The sequence below is a fragment of the Cherax quadricarinatus genome, chromosome 46 (assembly GCF_038502225.1).
Source record: "Cherax quadricarinatus isolate ZL_2023a chromosome 46, ASM3850222v1, whole genome shotgun sequence".
Taxonomy (NCBI): domain Eukaryota; kingdom Metazoa; phylum Arthropoda; class Malacostraca; order Decapoda; family Parastacidae; genus Cherax; species Cherax quadricarinatus.
The window spans coordinates 7,051,621-7,075,346 of NC_091337.1; the positions used below are offsets into that span (position 1 = coordinate 7,051,621).

The following is a 23,726-nucleotide window of genomic DNA, read 5'->3' on the forward strand; positions in this document are numbered from 1 at the left end:
TAAGTTTAAAGTGGAAAAGTCCCATATTACATGTATTTCTGTTTAAACAAAATGTCAGCATAAAGACGAGCTTGTGTTGGTACAGATGTAAACGTGAGCTTGTGTTGGTACAGATGTAAACGTGAGCTTGTGTTGGTACAGATGTAAACGTGAGCTTGTGTTGGTACAGATGTAAACGTGAGCTTGTGTTGGTACAGATGTAAACGTGAGCTTGTGTTGGTACAGATGTAAACGTGAGCTTGTGTTGGTACAGATGTAAACGTGAGCTTGTGTTGGTACAGATGTAAACATGAGCTTGTGTTGGTACAGATGTAAACGTGAGCTTGTGTTGGTACAGATGTAAACGTGAGCGTGTGTTGGTACAGATGTAAACGTGAGCTTGTGTTGGTACAGATGTAAACGTGAGTTTGTGTTGGTACAGATGTAAACGTGAGCTTGTGTTGGTACAGATGTAAACGTGAGCTTGTGTTGGTACAGATGTAAACGTGAGCTTGTGTTTGTACAGATGTAAACGTGAGCTTGTGTTTGTACAGATGTAAACGTGAGCTTGTGTTGGTACAGATGTAAACGTGAGCTTGTGTTGGTACAGATGTAAACATGAGCTTGTGTTGGTACAGATGTAAATGTGAGCTTGTGTTTGTACAGATGTAAACGTGAGCTTGTGTTGGTACAGATGTAAACGTGAGCTTGTGTTGGTACAGATGTAAACGTGAGCTTGTGTTGGTACAGATGTAAACATGAGCTTGTGTTGGTACAGATGTAAACGTGAGCTTGTGTTTGTACAGATGTAAACGTGAGCTTGTGTTGGTACAGATGTAAACGTGAGCTTGTGTTGGTACAGATGTAAACGTGAGCTTGTGTTGGTACAGATGTAAACGTGAGCTTGTGTTGGTACAGATGTAAACGTGAGCTTGTGTTGGTACAGATGTAAACGTGAGCTTGTGTTGGTACAGATGTAAACGTGAGCTTGTGTTGGTACAGATGTAAACGTGAGCTTGTGTTGGTACAGATGTAAACGTGAGCTTGTGTTGGTACAGATGTAAACGTGAGCTTGTGTTGGTACAGATGTAAACGTGAGCTTGTGTTGGTACAGATGTAAACGTGAGCGTGTGTTGGTACAGATGTAAACGTGAGCTTGTGTTGGTACAGATGTAAACGTGAGCTTGTGTTGGTACAGATGTAAACGTGAGCTTGTGTTGGTACAGATGTAAACGTGAGCTTGTGTTGGTACAGATGTAAACGTGAGCTTGTGTTGGTACAGATGTAAACGTGAGCTTGTGTTTGTACAGATGTAAACGTGAGCTTGTGTTGGTACAGATGTAAACGTGAGCTTGTGTTGGTACAGATGTAAACATGAGCTTGTGTTGGTACAGATGTAAATGTGAGCTTGTGTTTGTACAGATGTAAACGTGAGCTTGTGTTGGTACAGATGTAAACGTGAGCTTGTGTTGGTACAGATGTAAACGTGAGCTTGTGTTGGTACAGATGTAAACGTGAGCTTGTGTTGGTACAGATGTAAACATGAGCTTGTGTTGGTACAGATGTAAACGTGAGCTTGTGTTTGTACAGATGTAAACGTGAGCTTGTGTTGGTACAGATGTAAACGTGAGCTTGTGTTGGTACAGATGTAAACGTGAGCTTGTGTTGGTACAGATGTAAACGTGAGCTTGTGTTGGTACAGATGTAAACGTGAGCTTGTGTTGGTACAGATGTAAACGTGAGCTTGTGTTGGTACAGATGTAAACGTGAGCTTGTGTTGGTACAGATGTAAACGTGAGCTTGTGTTGGTACAGATGTAAACGTGAGCTTGTGTTGGAACAGATGTAAACGTGAGCTTGTGTTGGTACAGATGTAAACGTGAGCTTGTGTTGGTACAGGTGCCGAGTGAGGTGGGTGCCAGGGAAGGACTGCGCCTACGTGTGGAGGGGCGCCATGGTACTCAGCTCTTGTTTACAAACTCGACACACGTGGCCACCACCTCTCGCTATCTCACCGTCCTGGTCCAGACCTCTAGACCTGTCTACACGGGTGGCCAGACCAGTGAGTTAGTTGGATAGTTTCAATAGTCATTCCATATCCATCCTGCGTGGGGTAGTCAAAAAAAAAATTATAAAGGTACTCAATAGTTTCAGGGATTCTGTAACAATATTCTGTTAACAAAGAAAGTGTTACTAGGATGGATTAATTATTGATTTATTCCCTACACGCAGATCATAATGATGCGTAGCATTTCTGGCAAAAACAGGTCAGTCCTAGTATGGAAGATTTTTCTTTTTCCAGAAGAAAGCTGCTACTTAAGAAATCCTTATTTTGGAGACCTTACTGTACTAAAAGCATGGATATATATACAAAGTTTTTATTGTAGTGCCTTGTAGCAAATTCACTGGCATCTATTTTTAGTCTTTTTGTGTGTGTGTGTCAGATGATACCCAGACACCATACGGTAACATCAAAAATTCGTCATGAGCTTAAAAATTAAATTTTTGATCCGGAAAAATAAAAAAAATACGTCAGTGTAATACTTGTACTCTCCTGCATCCAAATATGTATATTAATAGCTATATAATAATTGTTATGCAAGTTATGATATTCCAAAGAAATGTTTATGGTCCCATGACCTTAAAATAACGTACGTCTTAACTCTTGACTCAATAGATCAGTTTGAACTAAGATTTACAGACGTGAGTTTGGAACATATGATAACAGGAATATCAAATATGAAGATATTAGGGCGTTATGGCGTTGTTGTCCTGTCTTAACTCTCCTCTATGAACAAACTGGTCGTCAGGGCCTTTTCTTAACAATCTCTAGAAATTGCTTCCACGAACATTAATCTTGAGGAAACAACGTGTAAATAAAAATGTTTTTAATATGTAGAACTTAAAAATGGCAGACGTAAAAAAAAATGGTTACATAAGCATTGTCTGGATTATCATTGATAGTATACGAAAAACATCATAGTGGAGGAAGAATATTATGTGGATGAATGATTCCTGCCGGCTTAGCGCTACTATGACGGTAATAATAATAATAATAATAATAATAATAATAATAATAATAATAATAATAATAATAATAATAATAATAATAAATAAAGGAAAAATTCTGGGGAAAGGCATGATGGGACGAGGCTACTGACCTAACTGGTCGTATTATTGACAGTTGAGCTGCGGGTGGTGCTGCTGAGGAGGGACCTGAGTCCTTACCAGGGACCTGTAGATGTCTTTATCTTGGTAAGTACCTTCTTTTCTTACCGTGTATATCTTGGTAAGTAGTTCCTTTCTTCCTGTCTGTATTTTCGTGAGTACCTCCTCCCCCGTCTGTTATGGTGAGCACACCATCTGCTCTAGCTTAGTGCATACCCTCTCTCCCCATTTATCTTTGTTGAGTACTCCCTCTTCATCCACATCTTGGTGAGTATTCGCTCTCTCGTTTACGTCTTGCTGAGTAATAATAATAATAATAATATATCTTTATTTCTACAAGTACATGTACAAGGTACACAGGCTTAGCTGACATACTACTATATAGAAAGCCCCTTGTTATGCTGAGCATATCGGGTAAATTATGTAAATTTTGTCCCAGGATGCGACCCACACCAGTCGACTAACACCCAGGTACCCATTTTACTGATGGGTGAACAGGGACAGCAGGTGTCCTATGGAAATACGTCCTTAAGTTTTCCAGCCGTACCGGGGATTAGATCCCCCGACCTAAGTAGTGCACTTACTCAGCTCACACTCAAAAGTTCCCGGTCTCCACCTGTCGTTGTGGTGAGTACACCATCTCCCCCAACTACCGTCCACGTCACCATTAATACTGGAGTTGGAGCTCAACAGCCTAGCTACATACCGTCAGTAATGAAGTAATCTGTGACAAGCTCCTTGATGTGCAGGTAAGCCAATATACCAAAGCAATTTCGAAACATGTTTATTATCATGCACAGTAAAAGTTCAAACATTTTACATTTCTGAAAAAAATACGATTAAACTGTGACACATTTTTATGAGATTATTATTCCAAGCTTAAAATACAGCGTTTCACGATTCGTTACAGAGTAATTCTTACTTGTATAATTATGATTGTCTAAGCATAGTTTGTTGGATTATATAATAGGCGATCAACAATATCCCGCGAGAAAAAAAGTATGTTTTTATTGCATATAGATAAGAGATTTCCAGTTAAATTCAGAAATATTCATTAAATATACGTACGGTGCCGTCGCTTGGCAACGAGAAGTGAAACGATTTTTTAACACGGGTAAGGAAGGCAGGGTACGTGAGACAAGATAGTGCTAGACTGTTTATTTACCTCGCTGAAGTAACCTGCCACTTGTTGCCTTAGTGATACACATAATTATATGTGCAGCCCGTCATCACACCGTACCTAACGAGCATATTGTTTCCAACGAATTTAGCATCTCTGGTGTATCCACCCTCCCCCCGGCGCCAAATCCCCAACACTGGGCCACAACCTGGTGGCAGCTTCTGAGTAGTAAGGGCTCTTCTCCGGGATCTCTCCTGTAGGGTGCTTATCTGATTAGGAACCCAGCATCTTTCGACATAACTAATGGGGATATCTCCCCTTCCGTCTAGCTTTGCTGACACTTCAAGCTGATGACTCGAACGAATTATGGATGTGGAACGCCGAATGTGAGAAATATACTAAATAGGTTTACATGTTTTTCTTTTATGATTTATGTAATGTGAGTGAATTAGTCACGACAACAGCAAATTGATGATTATGGTGTAAATTTGATGCTGTAAACGGAATATGTTTAAAGCTCTGACTTACCAAAAGGTTCTAGTGTTTTGTAAATTAAATCAAACAAGCAAACCCCTAGCTAATATCAGTGGATTACTGGGTTAGCATTTAGGTGGCTCTGGGGGTGTTACTTGATTCTAGTGCTGAACCCACGTCCGCTAACCCCAGTCCCTGCACGCTACTCGCAGCTCTGTATATAATCCATACATGTTTAGCACATATTTTTAATATAATCTGGTGCGTAACATGAAACGAGAGAATATCACCACAATGACGACTTTTTTTTTTTACCCTAAACCCCAAAATTGGGATAAAATTGCAGTATGTCAGGAATATAAATGAAATTTCACACTAATAAACATTCATTTCATCATGCCGTTCAGAGACAAGCACAGGTGGGACAATATTGGCAACGTATTTTTTTTCTTTAACTTTGGCGCAGTTGAAGCAAGATAAAATTTAGCTTTCATGTATATTTTCCATCCCCTATGGGTTTAACGCTTTTTTTTACTATATTAAGTATATTACATTTTATTATTGTGAGCCCCATATATGAGGATGACATTGTTGGTCAGGAGCAGTGTTCCATACATGAGTTTTCATCAAATGATGACCCGCCACTGACTCCCGAAGGATGAGCAGTGATGTACATGTGAAGATACCGTAAACAAGATGTTGGGGACATTGTGATTCTATCTCTGTGGGTGTGGATGGTGTCGTACACCCTGTGGCGGAGAAGCGACAGTCTTTGGTGCTCGTGTACTATAGAAATTAGGTAGTCATTAATGCATAGCTGGTTTCTTCATTCAAGTATTCTCGATGGTGCTGATCTTCTCACAAGCTTATCTCTTCTGAGGGTCAACCCCGACTTTTGACTGAAGTTCGACTGCCGTAGTGACGCTAGGTTTGACCACCACCACCTGTGTGATGCCTCATGTTGATAGTAACACTAGAACATGATACACATAAGGCCTAACAATAGGACCCCAAAAGGATTAACAGGAGTACAGTTGGATATATATAATACATTTCATCTGTTACGAGCAAATTTAGGATATTTGGTAAATACTTACAGTATATCCCAAATGTTTTTTTAACTCAGTATTTCTCTGTAAATTCGCTTCGCAGTCTGTGTGTGATCTGTATAGAGGGTTGACAAGCAAGATGCCGAACCTCTAGAGCTGCCCTATCCAAGGAATACATAGTGAAATACTTGATGATATCCTTATTGCCCTCCTGGTCTCTCAAAACATGCTTTCAGTTTTCATCACTGGATGTAAAAAACCCATTCTGTGTGATGGAATATGACTGGGACGCTGCTAAATTTTGTTCTTATTATGTAACAATCATAAAGAGTAGCAGCATATTGCTAATGAATTTAATTTTGTTTAATAAAAACAAGGATATGATTCACAATAAACACTGGTTGCCAACAGTAGTTAATGTAGAGGAGGTTCCAATAATTTGAAATGCATTAAAATGTCAATTGGGCATATGAGAGAGAAGACATGTATATTGAAAATGGTATAAAATACCGACAAGTTGATGAGTAAGACACATGTGCAGTAGTTGGGTATCTTTATTGTTGAAACGTTTCGCCTACACGGTAGGTAGGCTTCTTCAGTCAGATACAGAGGCAGCAGATGTAGTAGTGAAATGAAGATGATATAATCAATCCATCAACCTTGGAGAAATGGTATTTGTGGTGGTCACCACTCTTTTCCCAGGCTGAGGGACAGATCACCTCATATACTATTTGTCGAAGGTTCATGGACTGATTATATCTTTGTTTCACTACTATACCTGCTGCCTCTGTATTTGACTGAAGAAGCCTACTGTGTAGGCCTAAAACGTTTCAACAGGACAGATACCCAATTGTTGCACATGTGTCTTACTCAACAGAAGAAATCTGGACCAGGGCAAGCCATTAATTGGAGAACGTTTCGCTCTCAGGTGAGCTTTCATTAAGTCGCCTAAACAGTCACCTGTGAGCGACCCGGATGGTTAAATACATGCCAGTTGTGAACTATTTCTCGCATTTGTTGTGGGTGTTGTGAGCATTTATTTATTTATTATTATTATTGAAGAGCGCTAAACTCATAGGAGTCATGCATGGTGGAATGAGAAAAATGAGTTCCAAATCAGGGTAAGTATTTTTCGTGTTGAAACATGCGCTGTGTTGTAGTGATGAAGGTGATCTTTGTGTTCAGACAAGAGAGCTCTGACAATTTTTAAGACGAATTGTGAGGGAAGTTTTGAGATACTCATGGAAGCACATTTTTTTTTTTATCGTGAGGCAGTGTCGGTGTTGTTAATTAAGTGTTAATGTATTTTGAATCAAATGGTGATGAGTTTTGAGTTGCTACTGTGTTATGAATCAAATGTTGATGTGTTGCAGGACACTGAGGGCTACGTGTTGCGTCGCTGGATCTCTCGCTTTCCCAATATAGGTCAGTCATCCTTGCTCCTCTACCCTTGTGTCTCCCACGTTCTTCATGTCATGCATTTTAATATGTATTTCTCAAGCGGAATTAACAGTATTTCATGCAGATTCATATAAACTTACGTATGTCATTTGTGTAGTACAAAATTAATTGTGAAAAGATTGCAGACATGTACTAAGTCTTCTTGCAGTTTACGCGACGATACATTAAATCCATTTCTCTATAATGTTAAGTAATAGTTTTAAACAGTCTATATAATTCTAGGATTCTAATACATATGTGCTTTGTCTGTGATATTTTATATGGAAAGAGAAAAGTCTAGTTCCAGTGCGCCACAGACGCTTCGTCACTGATCACGCAATGACAATGACCAGCATAAGGAGACAATTTCCCGACAAACAAAACACTAACACCGCCACAACAAGTCAAACCAAGCCGAAATATTTTGCGAGTTCCTACACAACACATTTTTTTTACTGCATTCCTGTTGGTGTGCTTGTGTTGTGTAGTAAAGTGTGCATTGTTGTGGCACCGCAGGTGTAGTGGAACTGAAGTTAAGGACCCCAGCATTGCCCAAACCAGGGTGGTGGAGGGTGAAGGTGGTCGCTAGTGGACAGGTCGACTACCATCCCTTCCTTGTCACCAAGTACTTCACTAGCAGGTTCGAGGTAAGTCTGTATTAGTTACCATTTTGTAATAGGCACATTTGGCATGTTTTGTGTGTGTGTGTGTGTGTGTGTGTGTGTGTGTGTGTGTGTGTGTACTCACCTAGTTGTACTCACCTAGTTGAGGTTGCGGGGGTCGAGTCCGAGCTCCTGGCCCCGCCTCTTCACTGATCGCTACTAGGTCACTCTCCCTGAGCCGTGAGCTAAATTTATCATACCTCTGCTTAAAGCTATGTATGGATCCTGCCTCCACTACATCGCTTCCCAAACTATTCCACTTACTGACTACTCTGTGGCTGAAGAAATACTTCCTAACATCCCTGTGATTCATCTGTGTCTTCAGCTTCCAACTGTGTCCCCTTGTTACTGTGTCCAATCTCTGGAACATCCTGTCTTTGTCCACCTTGTCAATTCCTCTCAGTATTTTGTATGTCGTTATCATGTCCCCCCTATCTCTCCTGTCCTCCAGTGTCGTCAGGTTGATTTCCCTTAACCTCTCCTCGTAGGACATACCTCTTAGCTCTGGGACTAGTCTTGTTGCAAACCTTTGCACTTTCTCTAGTTTCTTCACGTGCTTGGCTAGGTGTGGGTTCCAAACTGGTGCCGCATACTCCAATATGGGCCTAACGTACACGGTGTACAGGGTCCTGAATGATTCCTTATTAAGATGTCGGAATGCTGTTCTGAGGTTTGCTAGGCGCCCATATGCTGCAGCAGTTATTTGGTTGATGTGCGCTTCAGGAGATGTGCCTGGTGTTATACTCACCCCAAGATCTTTTTCCTTGAGTGAGGTTTGTAGTCTCTGACCCCCTAGACTGTACTCCGTCTGCGGCCTTCTTTGCCCTTCGTCTAGGTGTGTGTGTGTGTGTGTGTGTGTACTCACCTAGTTGTACTCACCTAGTTGAGGTTGCGGGGGTCGAGTCCGAGCTCCTGGCCCCGCCTCTTCACTGATCGCTACTAGGTCACTCTCCCTGAGCCGTGAGCTTTATCGTACCTCTGCTTAAAGCTATGTATGGATCCTGCCTCCACTACATCGCTTCCCAAACTATTCCACTTACTGACTACTCTGTGGCTGAAGAAATACTTCCTAACATCCCTGTGATTCATCTGTGTCTTTAGCTTCCAACTGTGTCCCCTTGTTACTGTGTCCAATCTCTGGAACATCCTGTTTTTGTCCACCTTGTCAATTCCTCTCAGTATTTTGTATGTCGTTATCATGTCCCCCCTATCTCTCCTGTCCTCCAGTGTCGTCAGGTTGATTTCCCTTAACCTCTCCTCGTAGGACATACCTCTTAGCTCTGGGACTAGTCTTGTTGCAAACCTTTGCACTTTCTCTAGTTTCTTTACGTGCTTGGCTAGGTGTGGGTTCCAAACTGGTGCCGCATACTCCAATATGGGCCTAACGTATACGGTGTGTGTGTGTGTGTGTGTGTGTGTGTGTGTGTGTGTGGCAGGCGTGAATGCGTAAGTCCCGGTAGTTTTTCGTATTTCTAAGTTCGCATTATTTAGTGTTAAGTTTTAATATGTTAGTTGACATTAACAGTTGAATGTGTTTTAACAAATGGCGCCTTTTTAAATGTTGTGTGATAACATTTATTTCTTGTAGCTCTTTTTTTTTGTCAAAAGCGCTGCATAATTCAGGCCAGAGTTCTTTTCAAACCAACACATTATTGTCTTCGTGACTATATTCTCTCTTCGTAACTACATTGGTGCAGGAAGGAGTGAAGTCGGAGGTGGGCGCCCATGCACAGCCCTCTCGATCCTCCAACATTGCTCTTCTTAGTCGTAGTAAATTATTTTAGTGTTACCATCATATATAATTGTTCACACCCGTTCTGAGGTAATTACCCGACTTTGATAACTTGTTCCGTTCTCTTTACTGTGACTTATTATGGCCACTTTAAACTTTGGATCAACTTACGTGGTTTTGGTCTGTCATCTACTCAAATATTTGCTTGTTTGGAGTCAGCCTTTTACTATTTTCCTTTCTATTTCGATCATTACCTTCATAATGAAGCAATGCGTACTAACGTCTGCGGCTCATTTTTGTACTGAAATTCATCAGTGAGCTTTTGTCGTGATCACTCTAATCTCAGTCATTGTTTCTTTTCTTCTCTGTCTCCAGAAGTATTTTGTATGCCATGATCTACACCTGCGGTGAAAATAAAAAAAGATGTGGTTCGATCCCACATCTTCCCACTTCATATAGTTACGATCTTGGTAACACGAGGAATGTCATTTTAAGATTCTATTTGTACAGCCTTTTCTTGTAGTTCTTGATCATTAAATTCCGCACTTGTGTGCTGGAGAATCTGAGAACTTTCTCCATCTTATTTTATGTACTCGTCTAGAAGCCGGTTCAACACTGGCACTACGTACTCAAGGACTATTTAGTCTTACGCATCTGGCATATAGCGTTCTGATACATTCCTTGTTCAGGTTGGTGAAGGTCGTTCTTCAGCTGCTAGCCTTGAGTACGTCACTGATGATAGCATGTTTGTTTTGCTTCTGGTGACCAGACACGTTTTGCCTGTCTGCTACTGGTCATGTTCTTTGTATGAAGCCTTGAGTTCCCCCAACTCTCGGCTAATTTTTTGTGTACTCACCTGCATGCGAGTACGTACACACACACACACACACACACACACACACACACACACACACACACACACACACACACACACACACACACACACACACACACAGGAAGTTCTAGAGAGGGGACACAGAAACAAGGGGTCACAATTGGAAGCTGAAGACTCAGACGAGTCACAGGGATGTTAGGAAGTATTTCTTCAGTCATAGAGTTGTCATGAAGTGGAATAGTCTAGCAAGTGATGTAGTGGAGGCAGGAACCATACATAGCTTTAAGACGAGGTATGACAAAGCTCAGGGAGCAGAGAGAGGACCTAGTAGCAATCAGTGAAGAGGCGGGGCCAGGAGCTGAGTCTCGATCCCTGCAACCACAATTAGCTGAGTACACACACACAATACAGAGCTGGGACACAGCAACAAGGGGTCACAATTGGAAGTTACTGTCACCGCTTCTCAGTATTTTGTACTTGTAATCATATCACATTTAGTCATTCTGTCCTCTACTTAGTTGCCTTTTTTTTTTTTTTTTTTTTTTTTTTTTTTTTTTTTTTTTTTTTTTGTGTGTGTGTGTGTGTGTGCCGTACGTGGGAGTGTGCTCGCGGATTAGTGGGAATATGTGTTGTATGTACACGCATCAAGATAAGGCGTAATTTGGCCTTACGCATGTGTGTTGTGCAGGTGATGGTGGAGATGCCATTCTTCACCCTGAGGAGCGAGGGCGCCGTGTCAGGCAAGTTCACCAGTCGGTTCCTCACCTATAAGCCTGTCTTCGGGAAGGCAAACGTTACCGTCTTTGTCAAGGACCACTGGCAACTCCCTGACACCTATTTCAAGCAGGTCCTCACAGACTCCGTGCCCTTCGTAAGTGCAATACTACCAAAGTTATTTAAAGTCTTTTCTACTATTTAAGGTGCTTCAGCTTTCAAAGTTATTAGTACCGATTTAAACTCAGTTCTAGCATAAAATAAGATAATTTTTAAAACTATCGAAAGCTACAAATTTGTCGGAATTATAGGAACTTGTAAGTTTAGAGATAAAGATGCATTGCTTTCGATTCTGTCTTGTATAGATTACTGGATGGCAGGACTTCAGGTACCCACTGGAAAGGCTGGTGGGCAACTCGACCTCTGACTTGCTGCACGCTGAGGTCAAAGTGGAGGTCAGCGTCAAGAATATCTTCTTTGAGGACACCTTCGTTGGCTACGCCAAGTAAGGCTCTTGAAAACACACACGTACACCACACACTCTCTCCCTCCTTGCGCGCGCGCACACACACACACACACACACACACACACACACACACACACACACACACACACACACACACACACACACACACACACACAGAGACAGGATGTTCCAGGGAGGGGACACAGAAACAAGAGGCCACAATTGGAAGTTGAAGACACAAATGAGTCAGAGAGATATTAGGAAGTATTTCTTCAGTCATAAAGTTGTAAGGCAGTGGAATAGCCTAGAAAATGACGTAGTGGAGGCAGGAACCATACACAGTTTTAAGATGAGGTTTGATAAAGCTCATGGAGCGGGGAGATAGAGGGCCCAGTAGCAACCGGTGAAGAGGCGGGGCCAGGAGCTAAGACCCGACCCCTGCAACCACAAATAGGTGAGTACGCACACACACACACACACACACACACACACACACACACACACACACACAGAGGAGGGTCAGGGGAGTCATGGTAACGAATACTGCGAAGAATTGACAAGGTGGACAAAGACGGGATGTTCCAGAAATGGGACACAGAAACAAGGGGTCACAATTGGAAGCTGAAGACTCCTATGAGTCAAAGGGATGCTAGGAAGCATTTCTTTAGTCATAGAGTTGTCAGGGAGTGGCTTTGCCTAGAAAGCGACGTAGTGGGGGCAGGAACCATACATAGTTTTAAGACGAGGTTTGATAAAGCTTATGGAGCAGGGAGAGAGAGGACCTAGTAGCAAACAGTGAAGAGGCGGGGCTAGGAGCTATGACTCGATCCCTGCAACCACAAATAGGTGAATACACACACCTCTCACACATACACCACACACGTACGTATGTACGTTGTGAGGACCTATAGCTCGGAGAAGTGGATAATACGGGTTCACTGAATTTGGCAGTGGCTTGAGGATGATCTGTGTATGACCCACATTATTTTAGCGTTTGATTTTATAGCACACATATGTTTGGTTTGTGTGTATTTATGTGTGTTTGTGTGGTCTTCAGGACGAGGATAACTGCGCCGGAGGTGAAGGTTGAGTTGGTGGGGTCCTCACCAGTGGTGTTCAAGCCTGGGATGTCCTTCTCGACAGCTGTGAGTCAACACAACCTCCTTAATCCCTTTAATGTTGTTACCTTTATGCTGGTGAAGTGTTCTTGATTGCTTTCAATGTGTGTGTACCTTTATGGTGGTGAGAGGTTCTTGATTACTTTTTCAGTGTGTGTACCTTACGCTGGTGAAGGTCTCTTGATTACTTATTTCAGTGTGTGTGTGTACCATTATGCTGGTGAAAAGCTCTTGATCTAAGATATTAAAGTAATCGTCTTCTTTGGGTGGCTGGTAAGCGGATGGAGGATCAAGCCTCGACCACTCCTTGTGTCGCCTGACACACAAGGAATTGGACCTGGTCGCCCCTTCCTTGGATCAATCCTCGCTGCCTCCTATAACCCCTCCTCCCAAGCGCAATAGTCCCTACTGGTTTAGCTCTCCTCAGTTAATTTAATGTGATATTGTACCCTTCTTGGCTGAGACCTGACTCCCTCCCGTTCCCCCCGTTGTTATACTACCCCTACTGGTTTAGCACTTTCCTCATAAATGCTGATGATAGAGTAGGACAAGCACTGTCAAGAAATTTTAATGAAAATAAGAAAATTTTTTGGAGCAAGTTAAACAAGTTAAGAAATCCTAGGGAACGAATGGATATGTCAGTTAAAAATCAGAGTAGGGGAGTTAGTGGATGGGGAGATGAAGGTATTGGGTAGATGGCGAGAATATTTTGAGGAACTTTTAAATGTCGACGAAGAAAGGAAGGAGGTAATTTCATGCACTGGCCAGGGAGGTATACCATCTTGTAGGAGTGAAGAAGAGCAGGATGTGAGTGTGCGGGAGGTGCGTGAGGCATTACGTAGAATGAAAGGGGGTAAAGCAGCTGGAACTGACGGGATCATGACAGAAATGTTAAAAGCAGGGGGGGATATAGTGTTGGAGTGGTTGGTATTTTTGTTTAATAAATGTTTGAAAGAGGGGAAGGTACCTAGGGATTGGCAGAGCATGTATAGTCCCTTTATATAAAGGGAAAGGGGACAAAAGAGATTGTAAAAATTATAGAGGAATAAGTTTACTGAGTATACCAGGAAAAGTGTATGGTAGGGTTATTATTGAAAGAATTAGAGGTAAGACAGAATGTAGGATTGCGAATGAGCAAGGAGGATTTAGTGGGTAGGGGATGTGTAGATCAAGTGTTTACATTGAAGCATATATGTGAACAGTATTTAGATAAAGGTAGGGAAGTTTTTGTTGCATTTTTGGATTTAGGAAAGGCATATGATAGAGTGGATAGGGGAGCAATGTGGCAGATGTTGCAAGTATATGGAATAGGTGGTAAGTTACTAAATGCTGTAAAGAGTTTTTATGAGGATATTGAGGCTCAGGTTAGGGTGTGTAGAAGAGAGGGAGAATACTTCCCGGTAAAAGTAGGTCTTAGACAGGGATGTGTAATGTCACCATGGTTGTTTAATATATTTATAGATGGGGTTGTAAAAGAAGTAAATGCTAGTGTTCGGGAGAGGGGTGGGATTAAATTATGGGGAATCAAATACAAAATCGAAATTGACAGTTACTTTTTGCTGATACTGTGCTTATCGGAGATTCTAAAGAAAAATTGCAAAGGTTAGTAGACGAGTTTGGGAATGTGTGTAAAGGTAGAAACTTGAAAGTGAACATAGAAAAGAGTAAGGTGATGAGGGTATCAAATGATTTAGATAAAGAAAAAATGGATATCAAATTGGGGAGGAGGAGTATGGAAGAAGTGAATGTTTTCAGATATTTGGGAGCTGATGTGTCGGCGGATGGATTTATGAAGAATGAGGTTAATCATAGAATTGATGAAGGAAAAAAGGTGAGTGGTGCGTTGAGGTATATGTGGAGACAAAAAATGTTATTTATGGAGGCAAAGAAGGGACTGTGTGAAAGTATAGTAGTACCAACACTCTTACATGGGTGTGAAGTTTGGGTTGTAAATGCCGCAGCGAGGAGACGGTTGGAGGCAGTGGAGATGTCCTGTTTAAGGGCAATGTGTGGTGTGAATATTATGCAGAGAATTCGGTGTGGAAATTAGGAGAAGGTGTGGAGTTAATAAAAGTATTAGAGGGCTGAAGAGGGGTTGTTGAGGTGGTTTGGTCATTTAGGGGAAGATAAGGCGGGGTAGGGGTCGTCCTCGAAAAGGTTGGAGGGAGGGGGTAAAGGAGGTTTTGTGGGCAAGGGGCTTGGACTTCCAGCAAGCATGCGTGAGCGTGTTAGGAGTGAATGGAGACGAATGTTATTTGGGACATGACGAGCTGTTGGAGTGTGAGCAGGGTAATATTTAGTGAAGGGATTCAGGGAAACCGGTTATTTTTATATAGCCGGACTTGAGTCCTGGAAATGGGAAGTACAATGCCTGCACTTTAAAGGAGGGGTTTGGGATATTGACAGTTTGGAAGGATATGTTGTATATCTTTATACGTATATGCTTTTAAACTGTTTTATTCTGAGCACCACTGCAAACACAGTGATCATGTGTGAGTGAAGTGAAAGTGTTGAATGATGATGCAAGTACTTTCTTTTGGGGATTTTCTTTCTTTTCTGGGTCACCCTGCCTCGGTGGGAGACGGCCGACTTGTTAAATATATATATAGTATATATATATATATATATATATATATATTTTATATATATATATATATTTTATATAAATATATATATTATATATATATATATTTATATATTTTATGTATATATATATATATTTTGTATATATATATATTTTATATATATATATATTTTGTATATATATATATATATTTTATATATATATATATATTTTATATAAATATATATATTATATATATATATATATTTATATTTTATATATATTATATATATTTTATATATATATATATATTTTATATATATATATATATTTTATATATATATATATATTTTATATATATATATATTTTATATATATATATATATTTTATATATATATATATATTTTATATATATATATATATTTTATATATATATATATATATTTTATATATATATATATATATTTTATATTATATATATTATATATATATATTTTATATTATATATATTATATATATATATTTTATATTATATATATATATATATATTTTATATTATATATATATATTTTATATATATATATATATATATATATATATATATATATATATATATATATATATATATATATATATATATATATATATGCAAAACAACCACTCTGAAAGAATAGAGAAATTCCAAGCGCATTCGTGACTACGCACATTATCAAGGAACTATGAAAGTAAAGCATCCAAGGAAGCTATATAAGGGGTCTGGCCAGCACCTCACTATCAGATCCCACAACGGTTAAACACCTGACGCGCGCCGACCCAACTTGGACAGGTCGTTTGCACAACTCGCCCACAAACTATTCTACCCAAGAAAATTTAAAAATTATTATTTGTCCAGTGTATTATTAAATTCTTCCCAAATTCTATTAATTATAAATGGATTTAATTTATATAAACCAAAGGAAATATTCATATTATTGTCAAAACTGCTTTTTATGAAACAAGATTCAATTATATTCCTGTCGACCATGGACTTGCTTGATACTACTTTCTCAACTTTTTGAAAATCAATTGGATGGTTAAAATCTCTTACATGAATAAATAGAGCATTGGAATCTTGTCCAGTTCTAATGCTATATTTATGTTGTTTTAATCTTAGTTCGAGATTTTTACCAGTTTGACCGTAATAAACTTTATCGCAAATTTTACAAGGAATCTTATAGACACATCCATCAGCATTTTGGGGGGAATTCTTTATCAAAAGTTTTTTTTACTGTATCAAGATTTTTGAATACAACTTTAATATTAAAAGTCTTAAGAAGAGAAGGCATATCAACCAAGTTTTCATGGTAAGGGAGAACCAACATATTTTTAGTTGAATAAGGCTGGTTGTCCCTTTTTGGATTATAAAAAGTATTTCTAGCAACTTTAAAAGATTCATCAATTACATTTCTTGGGTATTTTAAATCATTACCTATTTCATAAATTTTGGATATTTCCTCATCTATGAACTCTGGACTACAAATTCGTAAAGCTCTCAAGGAAATATCCGAAATTTATGAAATAGGTAATGATTTAAAATACCCAAGAAATGTAATTGATAAATCTTTTGAAGTTGCTAGAAATACTTTTTACAATCCATTATCCATATTATGCAGAAAATTCGGTGTGGAAATTAGGAGAAGGTGTGGAGTTAATAAAAGTATTAGTCAGAGGGCAGAAGAGGGGTTGTTGAGGTGGTTTGGTCATTTAGAGAGAATGGATCAAAGTAGAATGACATGGAAAGCATATAAATCTATAGGGGAAGGAAGGCGAGGTAGGGGTCGTCCTCGAAAGGGTTGGAGAGAGGGGGTAAAGGAGGTTTTGTGGGCAAGGGGCTTGGACTTCCAGCAAGCGTGCGTGAGCGTGTTAGATAGGAGTGAATGGAGACGAATGGTACTTGGGACCTGACGATCTGTTGGAGTGGGAGCAGGGTAATATTTAGTGAAGGGATTCAGGGAAACCGGTTATTTTCATATAGTCGGACTTGAGTCCTGGAAATGGGAAGTACAATGCCTGCACTTTAAAGGAGGGGTTTGGGATATTGGCAGTTTGGAGGGATATGTTGTGTATCTTTATATGTGTATGCTTCTAGACTGTTGTATTCTGAGCACCTCTGCAAAAACAGTGATAATGTGCGAGTGTGGTGAAAGTGTTGAATGATGAAAGTATTTTCTTTTTGGGGATTTTCTTTCTTTTTTGGGTCACCCTGCCTCGGTGGGAGACGGCCGACTTGTTGAATATATATATATATATATATATATATATATATATATATATATATATATATATATATATATATATATATATATATATATTCAAAAGAACCACTCTGAAAGAATAGAGAAATTCCAAGCGCTTTCGTGACTACTCACATTATCAAGGTTGTTTTGCATATTCTGAAATCACCTGTTTACTGTGATCTTATTGCATATATATATATATATATATATATATATATATATATATATATATATATATATATATATATATATATATTTTATATATATATATATATATATATATATTTTATATATATATATATATATATATTATATATAATATATGTATATATATATATATATATAAGTATATATATATATATATGTATATATATAATATATAATATATGTATATATATAATATATATTATATATAATATATTATATATTTATATATATATATATATAATATATATTATATATATACATATATATGTATATATATAATATACATTATATATATACATATATATATATTATATATATATATATGTATATATATATATATATATAATATATATAAATATATAATGAGAGAGAGAGAGAGGGACAGCAAATGTGGAACCCTTACTACTTTGATGTTCTGAATACACCATAATATTTTAGTTAGGACGGTGGGAGCAGAAACGAGGGTACAGATGTATGTAGGTTAATTGGTTTTTACCTCTGGTGGAGAGAGAGAGAGAGAGAGAGACCAAATTAGTTCATCTGGGCACCGCTTCACTGCCCTTCTTACCTGAATATATTAATATTAGAGTACCATCGCTGGTATATATTATTATTAATATTTTAGTATCATCGCTGGTATATCTGTTGTTTAAAATGCATCACATTTTAAAGTTAAAATACAGTTGGTGATCACAGTAACTGAAGATACTGATATTGCTACTTAATATTCTTATCCTCTTTTTCGTCGACGTTATCATCGATGTGTATATATATATATATATATATATATATATATATATATATATATATATATATATATATATATATATATATATATATATATATATATATATATATATATATATATATATATATATATATATATATATAAATATATTTTCAACAAGTCTGCCGTCTCCCACCGAGGCAGGGTGACCCTAAAAAGAAAGAAAATCCCAAAAAGAAAATACTTTCATCATCATTCAACACTTTCACCACACTCGCACATTATCACTGTTTTTGCAGAGGTGCTCAGAATACAACAGTCTAGAAGCATACACATATAAAGATACACAACATATCCCTCCAAACTGCCAATATCCCAAACCCCTCCTTTAAAGTGCAGGCATTGTACTTCCCATTTCCAGGACTCAAGTCCGACTATATGAAAATAACCGGTTTCCCTGAATCCCTTCACTAAATATTACCCTGCTCACACTCCAACAGATCGTCAGGTCCCAAGTACCATTTGTCTCCATTCACTCCTATCTAACACGCTCACGCACGCTTGCTGGAAGTCCAAGCCCCTTGCCCACAAAACCTCTTTTACCCCCTCTCTCCAACCCTTTCGAGGACGACCCCTACCCCGCCTTCCTTCCCCTATAGATTTATATGCTTTCCATGTCATTCTACTTTGATCCATTCTCTCTAAATGACCAAACCACCTCAACAACCCCTCTTCTGCCCTCTGACTAATACTTTTATTAACTCCACACCTTTTCCTAATTTCCACACTCCGAATTTTCTGCATAATATTTACACCACACATTGCCCTTAAACAGGACATCTCCACTGCCTCCAACCGTCTCCTCGCTGCTGCATTTACCACCCAAGCTTCACACCCATATAAGAGTGTTGGTACTACTATACTTAAATACATTCCCTTCTTTGCCTTTCTAGATAACGTTTTTTGACTCCACATATACCTCAACGCACCACTCACCTTTTTTCCCTCATCAATTCTATGATTAACCTCATCCTTCATAAATCCATCCGCCGACACGTCAACTCCCAAGTATCTGAAAACATTCACTTCTTCCATACTCCTCCTCCCCAATTTGATATCCAATTTTTCTTTATCTAAATCATTTGACACCCTCATCACCTTACTCTTTTCTATTTTCACTTTCAACTTTCTACCTTTACACACATTCCCCAACTCATCCGCTAACCTTTGCAATTTTTCTTTAGAATCTCCCATAAGCACAGTATCATCAGCAAAAAGTAACTGTGTCAATTCCCATTTTGAATTTGATTCCCCAAAATTTATTCCCACCCCTCTCCGGAACACCCTAGCATTTACTTCCTTTACAACCCCATCTATAAATATATTAAACAACCATGGTGACATTACACATCCCTGTCTAAGACCTACTTTTACCGGGAAGTATTCTCCCTCTCTTCTACACACCCTAACCTGAGCCTCACTATCCTCATAAAAAAAAAAAACTCTTTACAGCATTTAATAACTTACCACCTATTCCATATACTTGCAACATCTGCCACATTGCTCCTCTATCCACTCTATCATATGCCTTTTCTAAATCCATAAATGCAATAAAAACTTCCCTACCTTTATCTAAATACTGTTCACATATATGCTTCAATGTAAACACTTGATCTACACATCCCCTACCCACTCTGAAACCTCCTTGCTCATCCGCAATCCTATATTCTGTCTTACCTCTAATTCTTTCAATTATAACCCTACCGTTCACTTTTCCTGGTATACTCAGTAAGCTTATTCCTCTATAATTTTTACAGTCTCTTTTGTCCCCTTTCCCTTTATATAAAGGGACTATACATGCTCTCCGCCAATCCCTAGGTACCTTCCCCTCTTTCATACATTTATTAAACAAAAGTACCAACCACTCCAACACTATATCCGCCCCTGCTTTTAACATTTCTGTCATGATCCCATCAGTTCCAGCTGCTTTACCCCCTTTCATTCTACGTAATGCCTCACGTACCTCCCCCACACTTACATTCTGCTCTTCTTCACTCCTAAAAGATGGTATACCTCCCTGACCAGTGCATATATATATTTATATATATATATATATATATATATATATATATATATATATATATATATATATATATATATATATTGTGTGTGTGTACACTAAAATGAGCACTGGGTGATGTACAGACCATGCAGTAAGCTAAACTGTCACTAGCAAGGACTTTTCAGTGAGGTTGCCCTGATGCTTGTGAAGGGTTCTTTATCCAAGGAACTGGAGCTATTCTCTTTCCTTGGATCAGATGTGATTACCTCCTATTTTCTAAGCTTTGTATAGCCCCCTACAAGTTTAGTGCTTTCCCATAATAAAATAATGGGAACATATACTCATGTTTATTCTATGTGATTGTATTGAGTATTGTAGTGTGTTATATCACGCAGTGACCACTCGCTACGGGTTTTGTGCTTCCCCATGACTATAATCATAATATATCCGGCAGGTAAGTGTGAGCTACGAGGACCAGGAGCCACTGACACGAGCTAGACTCAGTCAGTCTACTCTCATTGTGGCAGCCAGCGTCAGACTGACCACTGGCACCACCACTACACTCCCTCAGGTACAACACTCAACATGCTGGCACCTCCAGCCATTACTCTTGCAAATTTCAGCGTTTCCAGGTGTTGCTCAGCAACTGCGTTGCCGGATGTATTAGGGCCGATTTTTTTTTTATAATTGGCTTATTTCTGGTTAAATAAACGTTGTTAAAGGCTGATGTAATCTGACCTAAATTTACTGGAGAATTAATCAAGTGATGTTGGCTCTCACGTATGAAAATGTAATAAAATAGGGATATGTTACCCGGCAGAAATACTTCGTTCAAGAAAATGGAGGGATAGATACATGAAGGAGATTGATTGTTATAAATGCTTTGAAATGAAAACTGAAGAAGGCGAATACAAGTCACGCTAATTGGAGTGTGTAGCGTGTATGAGTAGTGAAGAGTATAGTGCATAGGAATACTGAAAGCTGTAGTGTAAATAAGTAGTGGATAGTGTAGCGTATATGAGTAATGGTATAGTGTAATGAGTAGCGGCTGTGAGCTGGTTTAGAATGTTAAAAAACTAATCATCCATGCAATGAATATTAAATGGACTGTTAATGCTGAAAGTACTAAAACCTAGACTCTTGAACAATGCGAGTAATTGAAGTTGTAGCAAGTTATGAAAGTAGATAATGGAGCAGCAGGAAGAGTCGAGGGATCTATAGGAGTTTAGGAAAGGAGTTCCTGTTTGGGAGAGGGTGGTTTACCTATGGAAGGCTTTGGAGAGCTGGATTCCCTAGGAGGTGGGGGCGCAGCAAGCTTGGGGATTGATCCGGTGACCGAGGGACAGCAAACTTGGGGATCGGTCCGGTGACCGAGGGGCAGCAAGCTTGGGGATTGATCTGGTGATCGAGGGGCAAGGAAGGGGACCTTAGAGAGGACTCGATCCTTCATGAAGGGTGGGGCGCTGAGCTGACGACAAGCAGAAGACCAGTTGTGGGAGGGGTGCCGAGGGGGTAAGAGCAAGAGGTTACCTGGGAGGGGGGATGAGGTCTCAGTAAGATTTGTGCTTGAGACTGTAGTACACCTGTGGGGGCTGGTTCGTGCTAGTAGGAGTGGTGTCAGGCCAGGGGTAGGGTGGCGTCTGTCCTGTGGGAGGAGGGTGATGGTGTCGGTACAGTGAGAGGGGTTGGCATTGAGAGGGGAAGCTGATGTGATGGATATGTTAGGGGTTGAAACAGTGGCCTTGAGAAGAGGGTAACGGATTGCCTGGTACTTAGCTGAAGGCCGATCATTTTTTACCATTATCATTTGATAAACTGCATAAAGAAGATACTTTTTATCCAACACTTGCATACAAGCAGCAAGTCTGGAATTTTCGTACACATGCAGTTTTCTCAAGGACACGACATCCAGCAAGATACGAGCTTTTACATATTTGCACTGATTTTTTCCTCAGGATCCGACTGTCAGTGACCGACTAACAGATACTTATTTTCACTATTACATTAACTGGGGCGACAGGAATTTAAGAAAACCTCTCCATCTGTTATGCCGATTCTGAAAATCGAACCTGAGACATTTCAGTTGTGTGCTGAACGCTTTAATCACCAAGCCAGGGGTAACTTTTACGTTTTGAGGATCAAGGTTTCATTCTGGGGTAGGACTGCGGGCTTGATAATGAAAAAGACCGATGTTATTGAGTGTTGGGAGGCTCTCATGGAGAGGCCAGGAGAACGACAGAAGGGATTTTTTTTTTTTTGGCAAGTGGATACATCAACAGTTGACTGCTTCCCTATTATGTGCGATGGTTGCATGGTGGGAACAAAAAACTAAATTTTTTACACATCCATTTTGCAGGCTAAAAGATGTCACCCTGTCTCAGCTCATTTCCAAGCTTACCTGCTTCGTGTTAGGTAAGCAGGGACAGAAGGTGTAAGGAAAGTCCCAACGTCTCCACCCCTGCCATGGATCGAATAACGGACACTCAGTATGTAAATTATATTACTAACCGAGCTATGAGACACATGTATCTATGTTGTCTTGTCATATTCCATCACACAGTGGTTTTCATACCCTGTGTTGAATCTGTCAGTCTGAGCTATGCGACTTCAGTAGAACAGTGAGGGGAGGAGGAGGAGGAGGAGGTGGAGGTGGAGGTGGTGGTGTTTGTTTGTTTGTTTGTTTGTAGGAAAAGAGCGATGAGGAAGGGGAAGTTAGGTTAAAATCTTTATAATGTGCCCCATGCCCATGTTGTGGATGGTTGTCAAAATATCAGAGGCACGTAATAGGTCCAGGGACTAAGACCCAAAGTTTTGATACCTAAGCAAGTTTTTACCTATGACTTGTTTCGGGAGTTTTCCCACTCCCGCTGCCCAGCTCGGGTTCAGGCTTCCTTCTTGTTTTCTTGGTCGACCAGGCTGTTGGTATTGGCAGCCCGTCGGCCTTCTTAAGTTACAGAGTGGGAACAAAAGCTAGCTATACTTCCCTGTCATATTCCATCACACGGGACAGGTTAATTTAAAACATAGATTCTGAGAATCACAAACTTTCAAGCTCTATGGTGTCCCTTCAAGGAAGGTGCCTTGATCCTAGGAATTGGAGCTAACCTTTCTTGGATCAAACCTGATTACCTTC

At 39.5% G+C, this 23,726-nt stretch overlaps 1 protein-coding gene across 1 annotated transcript in view; it reads left to right on the forward strand.

Moving 5' to 3' along the window:
- Positions 1-23,726, forward strand: part of LOC128696733 (CD109 antigen) — a 91,820-nt gene that overhangs the window by 6,740 nt on the left and 61,354 nt on the right. The window contains exons 2-9 of the mRNA XM_070094400.1: positions 1,850-2,040; positions 3,163-3,233; positions 7,163-7,214; positions 7,746-7,876; positions 11,147-11,329; positions 11,538-11,677; positions 12,697-12,784; positions 21,048-21,164. Coding sequence (XP_069950501.1) covers positions 1,850-2,040; positions 3,163-3,233; positions 7,163-7,214; positions 7,746-7,876; positions 11,147-11,329; positions 11,538-11,677; positions 12,697-12,784; positions 21,048-21,164 — 973 coding nt within the window. The remainder of the gene's footprint in view (positions 1-1,849; positions 2,041-3,162; positions 3,234-7,162; positions 7,215-7,745; positions 7,877-11,146; positions 11,330-11,537; positions 11,678-12,696; positions 12,785-21,047; positions 21,165-23,726) is intronic.